Raw genomic sequence first — 21,604 nt, forward strand, 5'->3', positions numbered from 1 at the left:
TGCCCTTCCGGTTGTCTGGCATCCAGCGGCAGTTCTGATGTACTGCGCATGCCTGCACAGTACATCAGAGCTGTGGCAAAAGCAGCGGAGAAAGCAAGACCTCTGTTGCTTTTTACTGTTTCACTATGTTAAATGGGATTAACATAGCGAGACAGCTTTAAAATAAGCAACGGAGATGTCTGTTGCTTATTTTAAAGCTGTCTCGCCATGTTAAACCCATTTAACATAGCAATAAAAAGCAACGAAGATCTTGCTTTCTCCGTTGCTTTTTAAACCTGTCAGCTATGTTAGATGGGTTTAACATAGCGAGACAGCTTTAAAATAAGCAACAGAGATCTCCGTTGCTTATTTTAAAGCTGTCGCCATGTTAAACCCATCTAACATAGCGAACTAAAAAAAAAGCAACGGAGAAAGCAAGATCTCCGTTGCTTTTTACACATGTCGCTATGTTAAAGGAGTTTAACATAGCGAGACAGCTTTAAAAAAAGCAACGGAGATCTCCGTTGCTTTTTTTAAACCTGTGTCGCTATGTCAAACTCTTTTAACATAGCGAGACAGTGTTTTAAAAAAAGACATACTAATGGAAAAAGTCTGGGCGACCGGACCTTTTTCCATTAGTATAAGTCGATTTACAATGTGCACGCTGGCCAATCAGCATGCACATTTTGGAATATTAATGGGGGGTCATGGTATAATAAAGGGGTTAGAAGCTACTCCCAGAAAGACGGCCCTTTCCTCCACTAGGATTTAGCACTTTCTGATACAACAGGATATTCCCTTGGCTGAAAGGATCAGGTCCTTCATCCCTGGCAATCTGTTTTGAAGGGGACTGAAATTATTCTCAGCCAAAGAAATGGAAGTCATGTTATTTCCAAACTGAATGGTAATCCCTGCCACTGAACACCAGAGGAGATATAATTTATTCCCAGAAAGATGGTCCTTTCCTCCACTAGAATAAAAAACAAGTAATCCCCGTGGTATCCCCAAAGTCTCAAAACAACCCACTAAAGTGTAGTGGGTCCAAAAACAAAACAGTGTAAGAAACTTGTCTGTGTGGAAGATTTTCAGTCCATATATTTCTAGTTAATCACTGTATATTAATCAGATCAGACAATAGTAGTAGAAGTAACGAAAGTAAACTCGTCTTAAGGCAAAACAAAACAAAAAGTAATAATGGAAAATATATATCTATAAAAAAAAAAATATATATATATATATATATATATATATATATATATATATATATATATATATATATATATATATATATATATATAATTGTACAGCATTACTAAGTATTCAAAAGTAATCCAAGCAAGGCAGGCAGTCTGTTTCCAGTCGAAAATCCTTTATTAAATACACAGACAAGTGATCCAAGTAAAACAAAAATAGAGTAATAATTTCTTCACAAGCTTTCTAAATATATATATACTTTTTATCAGGCATGGGAGTGGTTTATTGTGTTGTAAAACAAAGTGTTATTGGTACACATGTTAAATTCACATCCCTTCCCCCAACAGTGTGACATTCGAGCTGGTCCTGCCCTACTTAGTAGCTATCATAATAACATTTAACCCTTATGTACTTTAAATAAAATATAACCCTTTGAAAATAGAAATTGATTTTTACATGCAAAATGTATATGTATATATTTATATATATTTTGTTGATTGCCAAATGAACTAAGGTTGATATATTTCCAGCCATGTAATATATTGTCTTGGATAAAATCACAGACTTAATAATCTACTTAATAATTTGGTTAAATAAGAGGTATCACATCATTATAAATTTTATTTAAAGTACATAAGGGTTATATATTATTATGACAGCTACTAAAGGTAGGGCAGGACCAGCTCGAATGTCACACTGATGGTGGAAGGGATGTGAATTTAACATGTGTACCAATAACACTTTGTTTTACAGCACAATAAACCACTCCCATGCCTGATAAAAAGTATATATATATTTAGAAAGCTTGTGAGGAAATTATTACTCTATTTTTGTTTTACTTGGATCGCTTGTCTGTGTACTTAATAAAGGATTTTCAACTGGAAACAGACTGCCTGCCTTGCTTGGATTACTTTCGAATACTTAGTAATGCTGTGCAATTATATATTTTCTATTATTACTTTTTGCTTTGTTTTGATTTAAGACGAGTTTATGTTCGCTACTTCTACTACTATTGTCTGATCTGATTAATATACAGTGATTAACTAGAAATATATGGACTGAAAATCTTCCACACAGAGAAATTTCTTAGACTATTTTGTTTTTCCTCCACTAGAATCAAGCATTTTCACATAGAACAGGCTAGATTCTGTTGGCTGAGTCTCTGGGTCCTTCAGCTATGTCAATCTGTGTTGAATGCACCAGAAATTATGCTCAAGCAAAAAAAAAAAAGTAGTGCAGCTCTTTCCTAAAAGAAAAAATGGTCATTCCTGCTTTTGTATATTGAAAGCAACAGACTTTATTCCCATAAAAAAGGTCCTTTTCCCCAATAGAATTTAGCCATGTTACACATGACAGGCTAGGGGATTCAGTAAAAAGGGTAATTCGTGCCAGTGTACACTAAAGGGGTTAGAAACTACTCACAGAAAGATGGTCCTTTCCTCCACTAGGATTTAGCACTTTCTGATACAACAGATTATATTCCCTTGGCTGAAGGGATCAGGTCCTTCATCTCTGGCAATCTGTTCTGAAGGGGACTGAAATTATTCTCAGCCAAAGAAATGGAAGTTATGTTATTTCCAAACTGAATGGTAATTCCTGCCACTGAACACCAGAGGACATAGAATTTATTCCCAGAAAGATGGTCCTTTCCTCCACTAGAATCTAGCATTTTCCCATCGAGCAGGCTAGATTCCGTTGGCTGAAAGTCCCTGGGTCCTTCGGTCATGGCAATATATTTTGAATCTGCCAGAAATTATGCTCAAAAAAAAAGAAAATAATGCAGCTCTTTCCTAAAAAATGGTCATCCCTGCCTTCGTACACCGGAAGTGACAATCTATTCCCATAAAAATGATCCTTTTCCCCACTAGAATTCAGCCATGTTACATATAACAGGCTAGGGGACTCAATAAAAAGGGTTATTCCTGCCAGTGTACACTAAAGTGGTTAGAAGCTACTCCCAGAAAGACGGTCCTTTCCTCCACTAGTATTTAGCACTTTCTGATACAACAGGTTATATTCCCTTGGCTGAAAGGATCAGGTCCTTCGACCACGCAATCTGTTCTGAAGGGGACTGAAATTATTTTCAGCCAAAGAAGTGGAAGTCATGTATTTCCAAACAGAATGGTAATTCCTGCCACTGAACACCAGAGGAGTTAGAATTTATTCCCAGAAAGATGGTCCTTTCCACACTAGAATCTACCACATAGAGCAGGCTAGATTCCATTGGCTGAAAATCTCTGGGTCCTTCAGCCATGGCAATCTGTGTTGAATGCACCAGAAATTATGCTCAAGCAAAAGAAAGTAGTGCAGCTCTTTCCTAAAAGAAAAAAGGTAATTCCTGCCTTTGTACACTGGAAGTAACAGAATATATTCCCATAAAAAAGGTCCTTTTCCACACTAGAATTTAACCATGTTACTTATAACAGACTGGGGGACGCAGTAAAAAGGGTAATTCCTGCCAGTGTACACTAGTTTTTAGAAGCTACTCAGAGAAAGACGGTTCTTTCCTCCACTAGGATTTAGCACTTTCTGATACAACAGGTTATATTCCCTTGACTGAAAGGTTCAGGGCCTTCATCCCTGGCAATCTCTTCTGAAGGGGCCTGAAATTATGCTCAGCCAAACAAATGTAAATCATGTATTTCCAAAAAGAATGGCAATTCCTGACACTGAACACCAGAGGAGAGATAATTTATTCCCAGAAAGACTGTCCTTTCCTCCACTAGAATCTTGCATTTTCACATAGAGCAGGCTAGATTCCGTTAGCTGAAAGGCCCTGGGTACTTCAGCCATGTCAATCTGTGGTGAATACGCCAGAAATTACACTCAACAAAAGAAAGTAGTGCAGCTCTTTCCTTCAAAAAAAAAATAAAAAAGTCATTCCTGTCTTTGTGCACCAGAGGTGACAGAATCTTTTGGAATAAAAAAGGTCCATTTGCCCAGCAGAAATTAGCCATGTTATTAACAGGCTGGAGGACTCAGTAAGAAAGGTCATTCCTGCCAGTGTACATTAAGAATAGGCTAGGTACACTCTGCTAAAAGGACCAAGTCCATTCAGCCAAAGAAACTGTACTGAAGGGATGCAGTACTGTTCTTCCAAAAGCCTTCTTTGTATTCTGAGAGAAACTCCTTTTTCTCATAATAATTCACCTTATTTTACAAACCAGGTTATTCCCCTGCTTTGCGTTAACAACTGCAGGATTTTTTTTACATAAATATTAACTTTAGTCTCCCTTTCATGTGAACCTGAGTAATTTTGTAAACTGCAATCCAGAATTTTTTCCTGAGTTTGTCTTTTATACAGTATAATCTATTCTGCTTTAGATGAAAATCAGGTTACAAATTATTCCGATAAATAAACTGTAAAACATTTATAAATCAGTTAAAATATGTTTCAGCCCTTTTCCCCTATTAAAAAAAGATAGATTCCATGCTCGGAAAGGACCCTGTCAATCATGTGTACTACATCAGAATACCTCATGTTTATTAATAACTAGGTCCTTTCAGCCAAGGGAATCTAGCCTGTATTATGTGAGAAGGCTAAATTCTATTACTGCAAAGAATGTCCTCTTCCCCACTAGAATGTAGCCTTTTCACATAGTTGGCTGAAAGGCCCCAGGTCCCTTCAACCAAGTTAATCTAGCCTGCGCACAGCAACGAAGCTAGAAACTATTGCTGTAAAGACGGTCCTTTTCCCCACTAGAATCTAGCCATCTCACTATGAGCGGGCTAGATTCCCGTGTCCGAAAGGACTAGGGCTCTTCTGCCAAGAGAATGTAGCCACAACCCGATAGGCACACCTGCCACAAAATTCATAGACCTTCCTCTAACTAATTTCCGGCGCTACAGCTCCGGAACTTGCTCATAGAATAACAGGAAGTGCGAATATCTGCTGTGTAATTCTGCTTTACGGTTTAGTGTGTTGTTGCACGAAACTTTCTTGAAGTTCTAGTCCTAGTCTTAATAAAACCAATAAGCCACAGCATCCTAAAACGTTATAAAGTATGCCGGATTACCTAGGAGCAGATCAGCGAAAAACAAAAGAAGAGGAGAAAGAAGACAAGCCTATTCGAGGTAGGATTTTTTTATCATACCTGTCAAATTACGAGTATTAAATTCACATCTAGTTTCAGAAATTGTTGCGGCGGGTCAGCTAGATGCGTTCTTAACCGTTTTTCCCATAAGTTAGTTTGTATCTATTAAGTATAATATATATGATGGATCTTATAACAGTATTTAAGTTGTCTGCAGTGCATTTTTAGACGGTAGAGACACTGAGCTGCGGTTGCGTTTTATGTTGTCTAGAATTTGCTTGAGATTCAAACTCTGAGTAAGCACTTAAACCAGTGTTCCTTGGTTCTACTGTAGAATAGATGCTGGTCACTGGTGACTATAATGTTTATTTACACTTGTGGATCCAGATAAGTAATTTATAAGATGTATATTTAAAAAAAGCGTGTTTTTCACATGTGCCTTTTTCAGTTGAATGCTTATGCAGTGGAATCTATCCAAATATCACAATGTGATATTACATGTGTGGGCATCAGTATTTTTCAGAAAGTGCATATCAATATATTCGTCAATCAGCATTTAAAACATGATTTGAGGTAACTTTGCCCATCTGTTGACTGGGTAAATTACTCATGCTCAAACTCATTTGGCCAAAGGTTCCTCGACTCCAATGCCCTGGACCAGCTGGTTGACACCCCCACAAGGGGTGCCAACATCCTGGATCTGGTGTTTACCAATATGGGGGACCACTGTAGCACCCCCCCAATGTGAGGTCTTCCCTGGTGAGATTGGTTTTGTATTAGAACATTACCCCGCCAGATGCACAGTAGCACGGACTGCCCAAAGCCCGCCCAGCGCTTTGCTCATGACGTTTACTTTGAAAAGTGCTTTGAATAAACATGGGAAACCCCTTCTCTGAAAGATGCGTATGCTAAATGTTGTAATTATTTCACTACAAAGCGTTTTCTCCTTTATTTGCTGGTACCAAGATTTCCAATTTGCAGTCATCAAAAGCTTTGATTAATTATATCTTAGACTAAATAATTTGGCAGAACGTGTACTTACAAATGCTGTAGCGATCAAAACAGATTTACCTATTCAAACGAACGCTGAATATAATGCATTTATACAAAAGTATTGCGCTATTATGCTGAGAATTACAATTCTTTAAAACAGAGGGGTGCGAACACATAGTTTTTATACGTGCAGCATACTATTACACAGACTTAAAATTCCTATTCTGTAAAGGTGCGGGTGGTGACCTTTCTGGGATGTCTTTTTTATTGCATTTTTTGTATGTGTTTATGTCCCACTGCCTCAGAATATTGCTTGTTGCTTTGTCTCCAGAAAAATGTTTAAAGAAAGCTGGGGGGGCTTGCCTCTCCTGCAAAAGCAATTACTGCACAACATTATACCAAAGAAAGGTGAAGGGTCTACGAGTTATGGGTCCAGAGTGCAAAACGGGAACTTGTGGGTACTGCCCTTCTGACCCGCTTCTTACCCTACAACACAGTAATGTGGTAAGACTAAGTACAAATTGACAAAGCAAGTCAGATACCCAGGACATGCGGTGGTTTCGATGGTGCACTTATAAATGTAGAAAATAAGGATAACTTTATTTAATCTCTGTTTTACATATTGTATACTAAAAGCCGTGGTAACTGTAGTAAAGATAACATAAAAAAGCATGAAGCCTGTGTTACAAATATTCACCGTGACACTGTTTAATCGGCATGGCTTGTCACTCAGCCCTGTCAATCATGTAGGCCCTGCCCATTTCTGCGCAAAAGTCACTTGGGGTAATGTTCTAATACAAAGCCGTGAGATCTGACCACATATCAGCCTCATTCCAAGTAGCTATCACACATGACCCCCCCCCCCCATCAGCAATTAAACCGAAAAACGTCTTCAAAGCAGATTATAACTTCTCACGGGATGGTATGAATAGCTTCAGTGCACCCCCCCCCCCTAAGCTGGAACTGCCAGCTATGCTGAGTTCTACACCAATGTTGTATACAAACACCTGTATAACTGCAGCAACTCAGCCACACCTGATAGGACCAAAACAAGCTCCTCAAGGAAGAGCAAACCTGCCTGGTGGACAACTGCACTTAACAGACTTTACAGTAAGAGGAGAAGTTGCTGTCTAAGAGTAAGACAGAGTGAGACCACCTTAACTGGAAACGCTCCTTCCTCAGCTTAAATAAGCAAATAAGACTTCTTGTTAAGTCCTTCGAAGCAGACTACGAATCCAAATTAGCTCCCTCAACTAAGGACAACCATAAGGCGTTCTTTAGTTACATCTGTAACCTAAAAGGAAAGGCCCAGATTTGTGCCGAACTGGTAGTTAATGATACCATATATACTGAGCCTGCAGACATGGCTAACCTGTTGGCTGACAGTTTCTGTGAAAACTTCACTCCCCTGTCCCCGCCACATGTACCCCATGACATTCCTACTACCTGTCCTCTACTTTGTACTCTAAAGAGCAGGTGATAAATGCCTTCTCAAAGGCCAAAAACACAGCATCTATGGGACCTGATATCATCTCTGGCTGCATCCTACATGGGCTCCAATAAGACTTAGCGACAGCATTGGGTACTCTTTTCAGTCAGTCTAAGCACCAGCTTAGTCTGAGCTGAATGGAAAACTACCACCGTTATTCCGTTGCGCAAAGGTGGTGCTTCCACTGACCCTGGGAACTATGGACCTATTAGCCTGAATGTCATTATCTGCAAGGCCATGGAGTGAATCATCATGGACCTTATCAGCAAAGATATAGCTAATCTCCAGACACTTTACCCTACTCAGTTTGGATTTGTCAAAGGAAGATCATGCCTGTTAAACCTGGTGGACTTCTTTGAGACAGTTACCAAGGCCTTTGATGAGGTGAAATCTGTGCATACAGCCTACCTACACTTGGCCAGGGCATTTGACACTATCCCCCACTGTGGCATCATTGACAAACTTGCCTAGCTAGGTATCAACCTCTTTATTGTTAGATAGGGTCGCTAACTGGCTCACTGATGGCACCCATATAGTTAAAATAGGGGAATCCACCTCCAGCAGCAGACCTGTAACCAGTGGTGTTCCACAGGGAGTCTTGGGACCTCTATTGTTTGGAATCTATTTCTGTGAAGCACAAGCAAAAACTAAAGGTCTTGGCTGACAAAGTTTGCTGATGACTGCAAACTAGGAGTGGTCATAGAATCTCCAATTGATGTCAACATCCTATAAGAGGGTCTTGCACAAACAAATGATTGGAGCCAAAGTCATGGCCTTAAACTCAATACAAAAAAAATGTATTCTCATCCCTTTTTGTAAGAGCAATGTTCCTGCTAACTACACATCAATAGCAACACCTTAAGTGCGCACTCAGTGGTGAAAGACCTGGGCACACAGGTTGACAGCAACCTTACCTTTGACTACCATGTCTCCACAGTGGTAAGGTCATTTTGTACAGCTCATCTGATAAGTAAGGGCCTCGCTTCCTGAAAAAAGAAGTTATAACCTCCCTGTACTCTTCCCTTATCAGGCCAGTAATTGAGTACAGCACCTCTTTTGGCTTGTACCTTTCCAAGCATCTGCAGCAATTGGAGAGACCACAGAGGTTTCTCACAAGGACAATTCAAGGTCTTCAGCATCTGTCCTATGTGGATCGTCTGAAATTACTGTCACTTTATTCTGTTTCATACAGACTACTCAGAGGAGATCTCTGCCTTGCATACAAGGCAGTCTCTGACCATGCTTTATTGGAAATGCTGCATTTCCGTAAGTCAAATGGTACATGGGTTACTCACTCTGAAGATCTTAACCTGGTATGGGACATTAGTAGAACCTGCTGGAGGAACAGATTTGTGTCCCAGAGGTTACCATACCTTTGGAGCAGACTCCCACTTTGTCAAACAGAGCACCTAATTGGCCTTCTTTAAACACAGTCTGGACAACTGGATGGGTAACCATAAATTCACTCTTGGGGGTTCCACCTGTATCCCTCTTGGACAGGGGCAATAGTTGCTGATTGTGGAAATAAGGGGTATATCTTGGCTAGGTTTGTAAGGGCCCTAGGGCCATTAGCGTAGTAACTTCCTATGATCCTGTTCTTAGTTTTGGATATTTTAAGAGGTTTTAAAACAGTAAATGGTGAGCACACCTTCTCTACATTAGGTCCAGCACTATGGAATAAATTTCCTTCTCTAGTTAAGTCTGAAACCTATCTTCCAGGATTCAAACGTGCTGTCTCTGAATACCTTCGTAAAGAGATTTAATGCAAGTGCTTTAAGGCCGGTGGGTATGTTTGATACTAACTTAACTACATTGTTGTTTCTCAAGCATGGTGTATTCACTTTGTAAATGGAACGCATGATTTGGCTTCTTCCACATGGCTACTTATATTTAGCAAACTTTTTTATATGTTTATTCCTTCTCATTAAATTGATTTATATGTACGATTGTTGTGCTGGTTTATTACTCTATGTAACTTGCTATTTTTTGCTATTATTCCTGGGTTGTTGAAAAGGGTAATTGTACCAGCCCTCCTCTTCGTATCAAATAGAAATGAATAAATTAATAGACTAGTGTGTTTGGCAATGTTTTTCTGAGCCTTGAGGTAAGTAGCTTTGGATGCGTGTATTTTTAAAACCCAATATTGTCATTGTGCAGTGTGAAAAAATGAGTGTGTGTGCGCATTTTTAAATTATGCGGACTTTTTTTGTGAGAACAAAACCTTACACTCCCCAAACAGCATAGTCACGTCCAAGCTGAATAAAAAAGTAAAAATTTATAACTAACTAGATGTTTTACGTCAGAATCCTAAGTCTTCATTTTTTGAGTAGATTACTCCTGGGGCATCATACAAATATTTATTTATTTTTATTTTACATTTGTTAACCGGGCTAGTCTGGCTGGATACATGTCCATTTTCAGCAGAGGCCCGAGGAGAAAAGCTCCACTATCATACTATAACTTTACACATTAAAAAGATACTACTAATAAAAATGGCAATATAAATACAAATATAAATATTTCACAAACCTCTCTAAAGTAGATGTGCCATTTTACTGTGTATTTGCCTGTGTGTCTGTCACTGGAGCACCACTGTGACTCACTTGGCAAAGCAGACAGGCTTCTTCAGCAGCAGTCAGTCTTAACATTTGGAGTGGCTGTACAAGTTATGTTAGTAATGCTAAACACAGGCTGGCTGAGCGTATCTACAAACGTGTGTATACCATTAAAAGTTGTAATACGAACAGCGCCTAAGCAAAACATAGTAAAGTTTGTGGTAATTATCACTTTTTTGTTTCTTAAAATATTTGAGATGCATTTTTTTTTGGGGGGGTGGTACTTTATAGACAAGAAAATTAGTTTTCATAGTTGAATATTGCTGCCAGGTTTAAATGATGTTAGACTGAAAAGTATATTGAAGTTAAGGGCTTGAACAGTGATTGAATCTAGGTCCTGTGCGATTGATGAATAGTTGTGTTTTTTTTTTGTTATGGTTATTTCTGAAGTTTGTTGTTATAGAGTAAACCCACTCAAAACATCTTTGCTGTTGATGGTTCTTCAACATTTATGCTGTTTGTTTATTAAAATTGTTGTAATGTCTTTGGTACATTGTTGTGATTTTTATTAATATGCATGATGTCAGCAGTTCCTGGATTAGGTCAGTCTTAATGGCTTTATTGTTAAAATGAAAAAATGCATATTCAGTGGTCTGTTTGTTAGGGAGTTGTTTTTGGTGATATTAGCTTTGTTAGTTTATATTTTAAAAGTACTGCAAATTTTCATTTGTTGTTCTCATCCTGCAATATGGTTGTAATCTATTTTTTTTGTAATAGTTGGATTGAAAACATTGGCTCTGTCTGTAAGTAGCAGGTTGAAGTATTGGCTCTGTTGGTAAACTGATATGTAGGTAATTTTTTATTAGGTAATCTATACTTTTTAAGTGATAGAGAAAGAAATAGAAATGTTTGGTGGGAAGGGTTGTAAAGTGCCCTTTGCTTATTTTAATTGTAGATCATTTTTGTTTTGCTTTGTCAGGTTAGTTACTGTCTTGAGTAGGTTGTGATAGGTTGATTTATTATTCCTGTATGAAATGTGATTGACTTTAGCTCTTTCAGGTGAGGTGTATATGTTTTACATAATATTGTACTGTTGCCATAAGTGTTTCTGTTTGTATTTGAACATTGATCCAATGCACTAATATTTAGTATGCGTTATTTCTATATATGTATGTGTTTTCTGTGGTGGTTCAAATAAGTCAGCAATTTTAGCATAGTTAAGAGTGTCTACATCTTTAAATGGGTGATGGGTATATTGTAATAGTGTGAGGGTTTACGACGAAGAGATAAGGTAGAATACATTTAGGGAGGGATAGTTTGCAGGGGATTGTAGGAGGGGGAGAAAACTAAAGTAGGCCTCAATTCCTACTACTTGTGGGAATCGGTCAGCCTGTGCTTAGGCAGCAGTGCTTCTCCAAGATCCTTGCAAGGTAAAAACAAAATTTATCTAATCAAATGCTGCAATCATCGAAAATCCCGGAACACACTATCTTAATTGTGGGGGGCTGCGTCTCCCTCACCCCCTGCTAGATATGTATTCCAACTCTGAGATCACACTACAGTGAGGAAAGGGCAAATATTCCTATCTTCACTGTACTGTGATCTCTTAAAAACCATATTGAGATCCTGGATTTTTGATGATTGCAGTGTTCGATTAGATAAACTTTCATTGATCTAATATAGACCTGTCTCCAGGTGATGTCTTCTACTTGTATGTAGGGTTGCCAGGTTTCTTTGTGGCTAAAACCGGGCTAAGGTCATTCCCCTCACATCACCCATTCCCACCCCTCTCCTAGCCATGCCCCACCCATTTTGTGACATCACCATGACAGCTGATGGGAACACCCTCTTTGACTTGAGCCTTACTTAAAGGGGAGAAGAGAACACGGGCGGCACTATTTGCACTGCTAGGCTGCTGCAGCTGTAAGTACCAGTATTGATGAAACGTGTCAATATGGTGCATTCTTCTCCAGTTATTTTCTATGTCCCTAAACCTAATTATGGATGGTCCATGGAGATAAAAGGTCGAGAGCTAGCTAGCCTGTGCACGTGGTGGTAAATCTGATTAAAAAAATCCAAAAAAAATGCACAGGGCAAGCAGATTGTCTTTTGTTGTGTCTTTCTGCTTTTCCTGGTTAGGGGTCACCACAGCAGAACTCCGGTCCGCTAATGATTGGCAGTATACTTTTACGTGCCGAGATGCCGGCCCTGACGCACAACCTTCAACGAAGGAACGCCTATTCAAGCATGTCTCCACACAGAAAACGCTCTAGCTGAGAATCGAACAGGACAGCGTCTTTCTGTGAGGTGACAACGCTACCGCAGCACCACCACTACTTTGCTATTACAAAATTGTAAGTTTCGATTTACCCCATAAGACCTTTTAAGCCAATCACTTTACTGCTCATTCAGAAATGACTATCTTAACATTCCTTTGCATTTTGAAAGTTCTGTCAAATACTTTTTTTACTGGGGTGTGGGACAGGTACTCGATTGTTGTTAAGATGTAACATGTTTTCTGTTTCGTAATTAGCTGCATCCATGAAGTTTTAGGAGGGAAGAGTTAGCAAACGCTGGTATAAGTGGTGGAGGCTACTTGAGGTATAAATGCATGATGGCAAAAGTAAATGTACAGTGCACCTGGGTAAAATGACTAGGCTTGCAGCATAAACAATCGCCGATTATATTCCGTCGGAAGTTCATATAGCACAGTCCAGGGACAGTTGTTGATGTGTTGTATACCATGTACATCCTCTTCACTAAAAATGCCTTTTCCAGGCTCAGCCGCTCAGCAGACTGTATGTATGTACGGTGTAAACTGTACAGCTACCAGGAATACCGAAGTTAAAAGCATTTCATTGTTGTGTAATAGCTAGTAATATATCGTACCGCTCCCATTCGAGCGGGATACATTTACTTTCTCCTCTGGCGGCACAAAAGAAAACGGACTTCACGAGTCTGGTTTTGATGAAATTTTATAACCAGACAATTTGTCTGAAAACCGGACAGCTGGCAACCCTACTTGTATGATATGATGATTACGTGATATGACTTGGTGCAACCTCGATCTGAGGGATTTGGAGGAGAGGAGCATTATGGTTAAAGGAGGAGCTCAGATGTCGGAGCCTGGGGCTTTGGTATGCGGCTGAGTCGGATCCGATGCTGAGACCTGAGACCCATAAGTTGATGAGCAAATGAGAGGCAACAACACTGATGGAATATTGTGGTGAGTACGTAACTTCTTTTTTTATTAGAAACCATTTAGACTTTGTTGGTGTCAGAGTTGTTTTTTATTTATATATATATATATATATTTTTTTTTGTAGGGGAAGGGTAATAAATCTGCAAATACAGTTAACTGTTTATTGGATAAAATTTTTTTTCTTGCAAGCAGTGGCAGTGTGTGGTAGAGCATATTGTAGCTGTACAAATATTACACAAGTCCTAGACACTGATCTTAAAAGTACAGCTGCAAGAGACATGATTTGATTTTAGTGTTTTAACTTTAAAGTCAAAATAAACTTTATAACTATACAAGTGTAGCCTAAATTAAATTTCGTGCAGCAGCTCATTTCTTGACATTACAAAGGAAAGTGAAACAACATGTATAAGTAGAGGAATAGCCATAACTAACAAATAATATACTACTCCCATTGCACGCAAGAAAGAGCTGAGACATTTACCAACACTCATACCCTCCCCTGAGTTAAATTAACCACCCTATTTAAAGTAATATAAAACACACTACAGATTGAACAGTGCCCAAGTTATTTGCCTAATGTTACACTTGAGTGGGTTAAATAATACTCACTGCGGATATAATTAATAAATATTGCACTTACTTGGAATATATGTAAGTATATATTGCACAGTAAAAATTGACTTATGTGATCAGGACCTGTGGGTCTTCTGCCTGAGTTCAGAAGTCTAAGCACTGTAGGACAGAAACTGTTATTGAATCCAGTAGTCCTGCAGCGGATGCTGCGATATCTCCTGCCTGATGCCAGATACTTAAGCAGTTCATGTGCAGGATGCCTGTTATCCTGTATTATGTTGGTGGACTTCCGGATGCTTCTTGCAGAATAAAGATGTATCGATGGAAGACTTAAACCTGTTATCTTCTCTGGAATCCTTGCCACTCTTTGTAGCACCTTCCATTCTGTAGCTGTGCAGCTTCCCAAACCACTCTGGAAGTTGCAGGTGATGATGCTGTCTGTTGCACATCTATAGAAGGTGGAGCGAATATGTGGAGGAAGCTTAGCTTTTTTCGTCCTTCTTAAAAATGTAAGCATTGGTGCGCTTTCTTGACCAGTTGGCTGGTGTTTCCCGACCACTACAGATCCTTTGATATGTGTACATCCAGGAATTTTATACTTCTAACCCTCTTCACACTCCCACCATTGATCCTGAGCATTGGGTGGTTTGTTCTTCTTTTCCTGAAATCGATGGTAATCTCTTTGGTCTTGCTTACATTCAGGTCAGGATTGTTCCCACTGATCATAGATGACTCCTTCTGTCTGTATGCCCTTTCATCTTCCTTTGTGATGAGCCCTACAATTGTGGTGTCATCAGCAAACTTGATGATATGGTTGGACTTGTGCTTAGCATAGCAGTAGTGGGCCTAGATGGTGAATAACAGTGGGCTGAGAACACCTCCCTATGGAACCCTGGTGTTAATCGTGATCTGTATGAAGTTCAGATCCAAAAGTTTTAACATCTGAAGGTTGTTGGAGTGCTGCTGTGAAGGTGTACTTGTACTCCTCTATAAAGTTGAATTTTAGGTACCTCTTAAAGGAGTACTCTTATCCACTCCTCTGAAAAATAGAAGCTGATTTCACAGGACCAGGGCAATAGATGCAAAAACAACTTCTCTAGATATCTCTAATCTAGACCTAAAGTGGTGTTTGAGCACAGAGTCTGATCAGCTCCTTAAGGTTTGTTAGAGCCATGTTGTGAAGGGATGGTAGGTGAGGGAAAAGATTTAAAGGTACATCTGGATGTAATGGAAACAGTGCAGCTCCCTCAAAATATCCAAAAGGCATGCACACAGGTATCTAAATTATCTGTGTGGTGTTGTGCATGTGTTTTTCTGTTTTTTCTCTCCTGTGATGAACTGGCAGCCCAAGATTTGTTCTCTGCCTTATGCCTTTTGGGTTTTGAGATGAACTGTGGCTCCCTTCATGACCCTGAATTAGGTAAATTTGGTTTTGGCAAAGGAAATTAATGTATGAACAAACAAGCAAATGCACATCTTGCTGAGGACTAGTAATAAGGTAGGTCAGAGGTTGGATTTGGTCATTTAACATGCTGATTTGGGAGATGTACAATTACACAAGATTTACACATAACTGGCAAGACCCTGGTAATTAAATATCTCAGGTAAAAAAGTAAATCAAAGAGTATTGAGAGCTTTCAAGAATTTATTAAGTCAGCCAGCACCTAGTTTGATGTATGAGAAAATTTGTTTTGGTGGTTTGCTGGTAATGTGAAGGTCTGTGTGTTAAGTCGATGGTGAGAGGTGCTGGGAGGTCCAGAAAAAAGGTTATGGGATGTGGGGGTGTAGATGTTTCTCAAGTAACTTGTAGAGGACCTGGAACTTATGCAGGTTTGCTGCAGCCTATAGTACCAACTTGGGTAATGGAGGAAGTTGGATCATCTAGTGAGATGGTTAGTTTTGCACTAAAAATTGTTGGAGCTATTAGTGGTCTGTTTCTGTTTAATGACTATGGATTCAGCATTATGAAATCTTTTCTTATCCTCAAATCTAAGTGATGTATAAAGCCTGAAGTCATTGTCTGCCCCTGAATTTTTATTTTGAAATCCGACCCTGCGTCTCTGTTAACAGGGCACTTCTTTATAGAGTGAACTAAGGGGCAGTTTAATGCTGGGAAATGATCTTGGAAGGAAGAACTACTTTAAGGAAAGCTTATAATGAATAGATGCAGTTATTTGGCTAACAGCTGGAAATCTGTCAGTGAAGTCTGATGTACTCCATGGAGCAGATTCAGATTGCTTATACATTTTTACAAAATGAGACTGCCGTTGTCTGCTTGAGAAATTTAGGAGAAAAACATTATCACTTGACATGAGAAACTGGTTTATATAAGTAGAGTGCCATTTGGACTTGCTTGGCAAGATCCATTTAGAGACTGAGAGAATGGTACATTTTAGGTTTTATCTTCTGAATGATAGAACCATCATTGAAAAGAGTTTTTGAGGAGACGGCTACCTACAGCTTTCTGAATGTTGGGGGATCCCTATACATTGAAATGCTCCATTAAAACTGTATATCACAATGTATTTCATTGAGTTTTACATAGGAGCAGGAGAAGAGAAGGACATGACAAGCCTGGTCCTGAGTTTAAAATTATCTGAAGCCTTCACAGAAAATCCAGATTAGCTCCATGTAGGTGTTGTTAAGAGAAGTGGCAAAGTTTTTTAATATCTTGAAAATCAGTAAAGGGAGCATAAATCCAACTTTTTTGATGTTTCAGGCTACAGATGGAATTTTATATTTTTGGCCTTTAGTAATTCTTTGGTTTAAGCTAGGATTCTGTAGTTGCCAGAATGTGTGGAGCCAACTTACTTAATATGTTCCATGTTTTTCTTGTAGTTGGAGAAATACCTTTACTAGATGTTAGTGTGGCTGCAGAAACAGGAAGCTATTCCTTGACCTGAATTATGTATATGCATTTTGGAAGGGCAAAGGTTAGGAGGACTTTTTCTAGGATGGCAAAATTACTGAGTGAGGGATATTCTAGCAGTTATTGGGGCAAGGCAGAGCAAGAGGATACAGTATAATATGTTGGAAGTGTAAGAGGGGCCTACTGAATGTTGTCAGTGGAGGAGCTTATGAGGTAGCTTTCAGGGGATGTTATTCAGTAGACATGTATAAACTTAGGTGGGGGTGGGGGGTCGGGAAAGGTGATTTGGGCCAAACCATCTATACAGGGGCAGTAAGAGGCTTTGGTGCAGCAGTAGCATTTGTCGTCTCACAACAAGAGGTTCTCCAGTTCGATTCTTGGCTGGAGTGCCTTCTGTGTGGAGTCTGCATGTCCTCCCTGCATTTGTGTGGGTCTTTCTCCGGATATTCTGGTTTTCTCCCGTATTAGCAAGACATTCATCTGGAGCGTTTCTCCGTTGGCCTCCGCTGAAAATTGGCTTCATTCCAAGTTGGACTTTCCCGGTAAACAAATGTTAAGTAAATGAATGAATAAATGAAACAAGGTAATCTCTTCTACTCCTGTAATATTATCAGCTATATGGTAAGAATGACTGACTAAATTTGTTTGTGCTGCACCTTTACAGAGCTGTGCCATGTCTGCAGTCTATTAAAGTAAAGCTCCTTGTAAAAATTGAAAAGTATGTGTTCCTGGCATACCTTGATAGTCTGGATTGCTGTACTGATGCATTAGAATCTTTCTTAAATTGTTTTATATTTTACTTTGTTTATTTTAAAATGTCTGTGGGGAATTTCATATTGATTTTGTTTTGCGACCTGTTTTTTGTGCGGCTTTTAGCCCCATGATGTTGCACACTGTAGATGTTTCTCCAATTGCTGGCTTTTTACACTGCTTCACTGGAAGCAAAGGTGTTTTTTTTAATTGATTACTTTGATTTTTGCCATTTCTAAGCAGCTTAATGTCCTTCATGATTCATTTAACTGTTTTCCTTAAAACAGTAGGCAAAAATTAAGGGGTTTTGCTAAGTGCTTAAAGTTGTTCTAGGCTATTGCTGACCTAACCCCATACCTGTCTGTCGGAGGGGGGGGGGGGGGCAAAAATAGCTGCAAATTTTAAATATTGCTCTTGTAAATTTAAAGTTGTCAGAATAACAGGGTTTGTGTTAGCATGCATTTTCTGAAGGATGTGAAGTCCGAAACTCAAGCATATGTCATTATTTAGTTTCTTCAACCCCAGTAATTTGCCAGAAGGCCACACATTTTATGAGGAGAAGCACCAGTATGAGGCAAAAAATCCAGATAGTCTGTGAAAATTTGGACCGTTTAAAGGTATGCAGAGAACTCCATACTGCTACTTGTCAGATTTTTAGGCAAGCCTGCGTGCTCTTGCATTTGTGATTCTCTTTACAATTGTCACATCAAAGAGATGATATCAAACAAAGCACCTCACTGGCCCTCTTCAAGAGAAATCTTGATGAGTGGATGGGAAATAGAAAATTCACCCACTCCAGTGGCTCTACTTGACAGAGGCACTGGGAACTAAGGTCGGGTGGCATGATGCCAGGGTAATCCTATGGGCTAGGCTTGTAAAGGCTCCAGGGCTATTAGCCTATTTGTTGTGTCTTTTCGGCTTTTCCCGGTTAGGGGTCGTCACAGCAGAACTCCGGTCCGCTAATGATTGGCAGTAGATTTTTACGTACAGAGTTGCCAGCTCTGAGGCACAACCTTCAACGAAGGTACGCCCATTCACACATGTCTCCACACAGAAGACTAGCCGAGAATCGAACAGGACAATGTCGTACTGTGAGGTGACAACGCTACTGCAGCACACACACCTATAAACAGTTGAAAACTGTTTGTGCTTTACAACAGTACTGACTTCAGTAAAGCACAATGTTGGAATGTAATAATGTAGGTGCTGATTTAAGTGTGGAAACTTCAGAAAGTGTGTTGTCCACACTGTCGTGCATGCTGAGTAAAACTTATCTTCGAGATGATGTGTCATTTTGAAGGGGGGTGTGACCTTATCCAGAGTAGACATTTGAAGAAAGTGAAGGGTGATGAGGAGTTTCTAGATACTAAACAGCAACTCGGTGATTTTATAAGGAGAAAAAAAAAATTATTCTGGAGTAAAATGAATGACTTTGAAGAGTGCACCTGTCCTTTATTTAACATCTGTCTTACGACATGAGCAAACTGTAACTGCTCAGGAAGAAAGAGACAGTTGGCACTAAAGTGTAGAGAGTGTTCAACTGAGGCCTGAATAATGCTAACAGGGGTATAGTACAGAAAGGTCAGGAAAAGGTATAGCTAAGGGAGTAAGCATTCGCAGTAAAACCAGGTTTAGTATAAGTTATTAATATGTAAAAATGGTTTACTATGACAATGTTGAAACTGCCTCAATCGACTGGTACATGGTCGAAAGGCAGTTTCCGAGGTAGGTAAAATGTCAATCCAAAAGCGATCGAATTACACTACAGTGAACAGGTAGTTGTAGGTCGATCATTTTGGTTTGACATTGTGCAGAGAGGTTTGCCCTTCAGTGAGGAACAGGGAATTAACCCATTTCCTCACTGGTGTGATCTCGGAGTTGGTGTATTTAATATGCAGGGGGGGGCCAGCCCCCTGCAAAATAGTAGAAGTAACGTACTGTTGACTGTAGAGTTCAATGATATGTTGATGTGCATAGCAGGAAGTGAGTGACATCACCTCCTACCATGTCGAATACATCGAACCATGGTGGTTGATGAATTCATTTTCATTTTGGGTTACAATTAAAAATTTTGTATTCAGCATTTCGGGTTGACCGAAGCTGATTCGAAATTTCAATAGTAAACCTGTAAAAACATATGCTAGTTACATAAACGGATAGTTGGTTGGTTGGGGTTGGCAGAGATTGTTGAAAAAACAGGTTAGCACTGTACTTAATACTGCATTCACTGTCACATTACCATAGTGACATGTATGCATTTTCAGGCATACTTTTAGCTTATAAAAGTGTCAACACGCACTAAAAACCCATAACGTGTACACTTTTCCTGCACTGTATATCCAGAATGGATGGGTATTGATTTTGTAGAGTTGTATATGGAGCTCAAAAGGCATGTCACACAAGAAAACATTTTTCTGTTAATGATGCTTCCCTTTTGGCACTGTGAGGCTTTCATAATCATTGCCAACAGCTTCTTCCTAGCCACTGGCTACCGCTAGACTCCCAGATGTTTTGTTTTTTCAGATCTGTTAAATGCATTTCAGGCGGACTTTCTACTTTGTACTGTTTCATAGGTTCATAGATTAGTACTAGGCTAACTGCCCTTGCAAGCCATTTTAAGCCTAGCCAATTATACCTTGTGAGACTCAAACCCTGCACCTTGTGTTTGTAAGGCAAACACCTTGACCACTAGGCCACCCAAGCAGACACTAGCTTTCACTAAAGGTATGTAGTTTCTTGTTCACTTGAACGTTTATTTTTCCACCATATTGGGCATGAAATCACAATTCATGTGCTTTATCTATTTTGATCTCCTTATGTTTTCTGGTATCTTGCTTTTGAAATGTGTCCCTCTCTGAGTACAGCCGATACATTTTTCCTCCCGATTTTCCCCTTTGTACTTGGTTCCGATTTTTATCGGGCATGACACTCCTGTATTCTCAGCACTACCCAATGCCCTCCCGTACATCTGCATTCTTAGCTTTACTTCCTGTTGCTAGAAGAATGCCTTTTTGCTAGTCCTTTATGTCCATACTCTACTACTGTTGTTAACTGCTATATTTTGCATTCTCTGCTGTTCCTGTTCATGCATCTGTTTTATTTTGAAAAGGTCATTGTTTAGGTTTCATATTTTGCCAGTGGCGTAGCATCAGTTTTGTAGTAGGGGAAGCTGTAATGTAAGTGTGTGTGTAATACACGTGTGTGCATGCATGATTGATCAACATACCTTCTTGAAGTAATGCCAGAGTGTTATATAGTGTAAAGCTATTCTATTTCCATTTGGCTATGTTTGAGATTGGCCTGTTACTGCCAGTGCATCCATCATAGCTGTAAATAACAAAAGCCTCTGATTAGTTTTCAAGTGCTTACTAAGAATAAAAAACAAAACTCAACTAATCTGAAGTAGGTACTTCATTTGTCAGCAACCTTTGGGTCTTGGATCCGAGCCGGCAACTTATACATAGCTTTAAGATCCGAGCTCCTAGCTCCTCCCCTTACCCATAATCCCCTGCCAACCATGACTGACCTCAGATCTAGTTTGCCGCTCTTAGAGAAAGCTACTAGATTCTTGAGCTCCTAGTTGGGTCAGATAAGTGGTTTGTATTTTCTGCAATTTCTTGACAAATTTGCTGTTTAAAAGTTTGAGTGTGTTTAGGTTCCCTTTTTTAGTCCTTCTCTAGTTTAATTTTAGTGTAATTCCTCCCCTTCCTTCGCTGGTGCGTAGAGTGTGTGTGAGTCGCTGTGTGTTTGGAGCCTTGAGTGAGCGAGTTTAATTTTTTTCTATAATGTCATGTCGGAGGCCCCAAAACCTATTTTTTCCAAATGCACTGAGTGTGGCCATAAGGTTTCACCGGCGGATGGCCACACTCGGTGTGTTCGGTGCCTTGGGGTTGAACACCTCTCCTCTGGGTGTTCTATCTGCACGGCGTTCAACCCCAGGGCACTGAAAGACCGTAGGTCGAAGCT

General features: G+C 39.5%; 1 protein-coding gene across 2 annotated transcripts in view; it reads left to right on the forward strand.

Moving 5' to 3' along the window:
• Nucleotides 1-5,036: 5,036 nt before the first annotated feature.
• The window catches only part of LOC122815755 (26S proteasome regulatory subunit 7-like), a 435,881-nt gene continuing 419,313 nt past the window's right edge, over nucleotides 5,037-21,604 (forward strand). For both annotated transcript variants that reach the window (XM_044088518.1, XM_044088517.1), the window contains exon 1: nucleotides 5,037-5,247. In XM_044088518.1, the coding sequence (XP_043944453.1) occupies nucleotides 5,178-5,247 (70 nt within the window). In that variant the 5' untranslated portion in view covers nucleotides 5,037-5,177. The remainder of the gene's footprint in view (nucleotides 5,248-21,604) is intronic.

Source organism: Protopterus annectens, chromosome 11.part0 (assembly GCF_019279795.1).
Source record: "Protopterus annectens isolate FY-2018-M chromosome 11.part0, PAN1.0, whole genome shotgun sequence".
In the NCBI taxonomy this organism is placed as follows: domain Eukaryota; kingdom Metazoa; phylum Chordata; order Ceratodontiformes; family Protopteridae; genus Protopterus; species Protopterus annectens.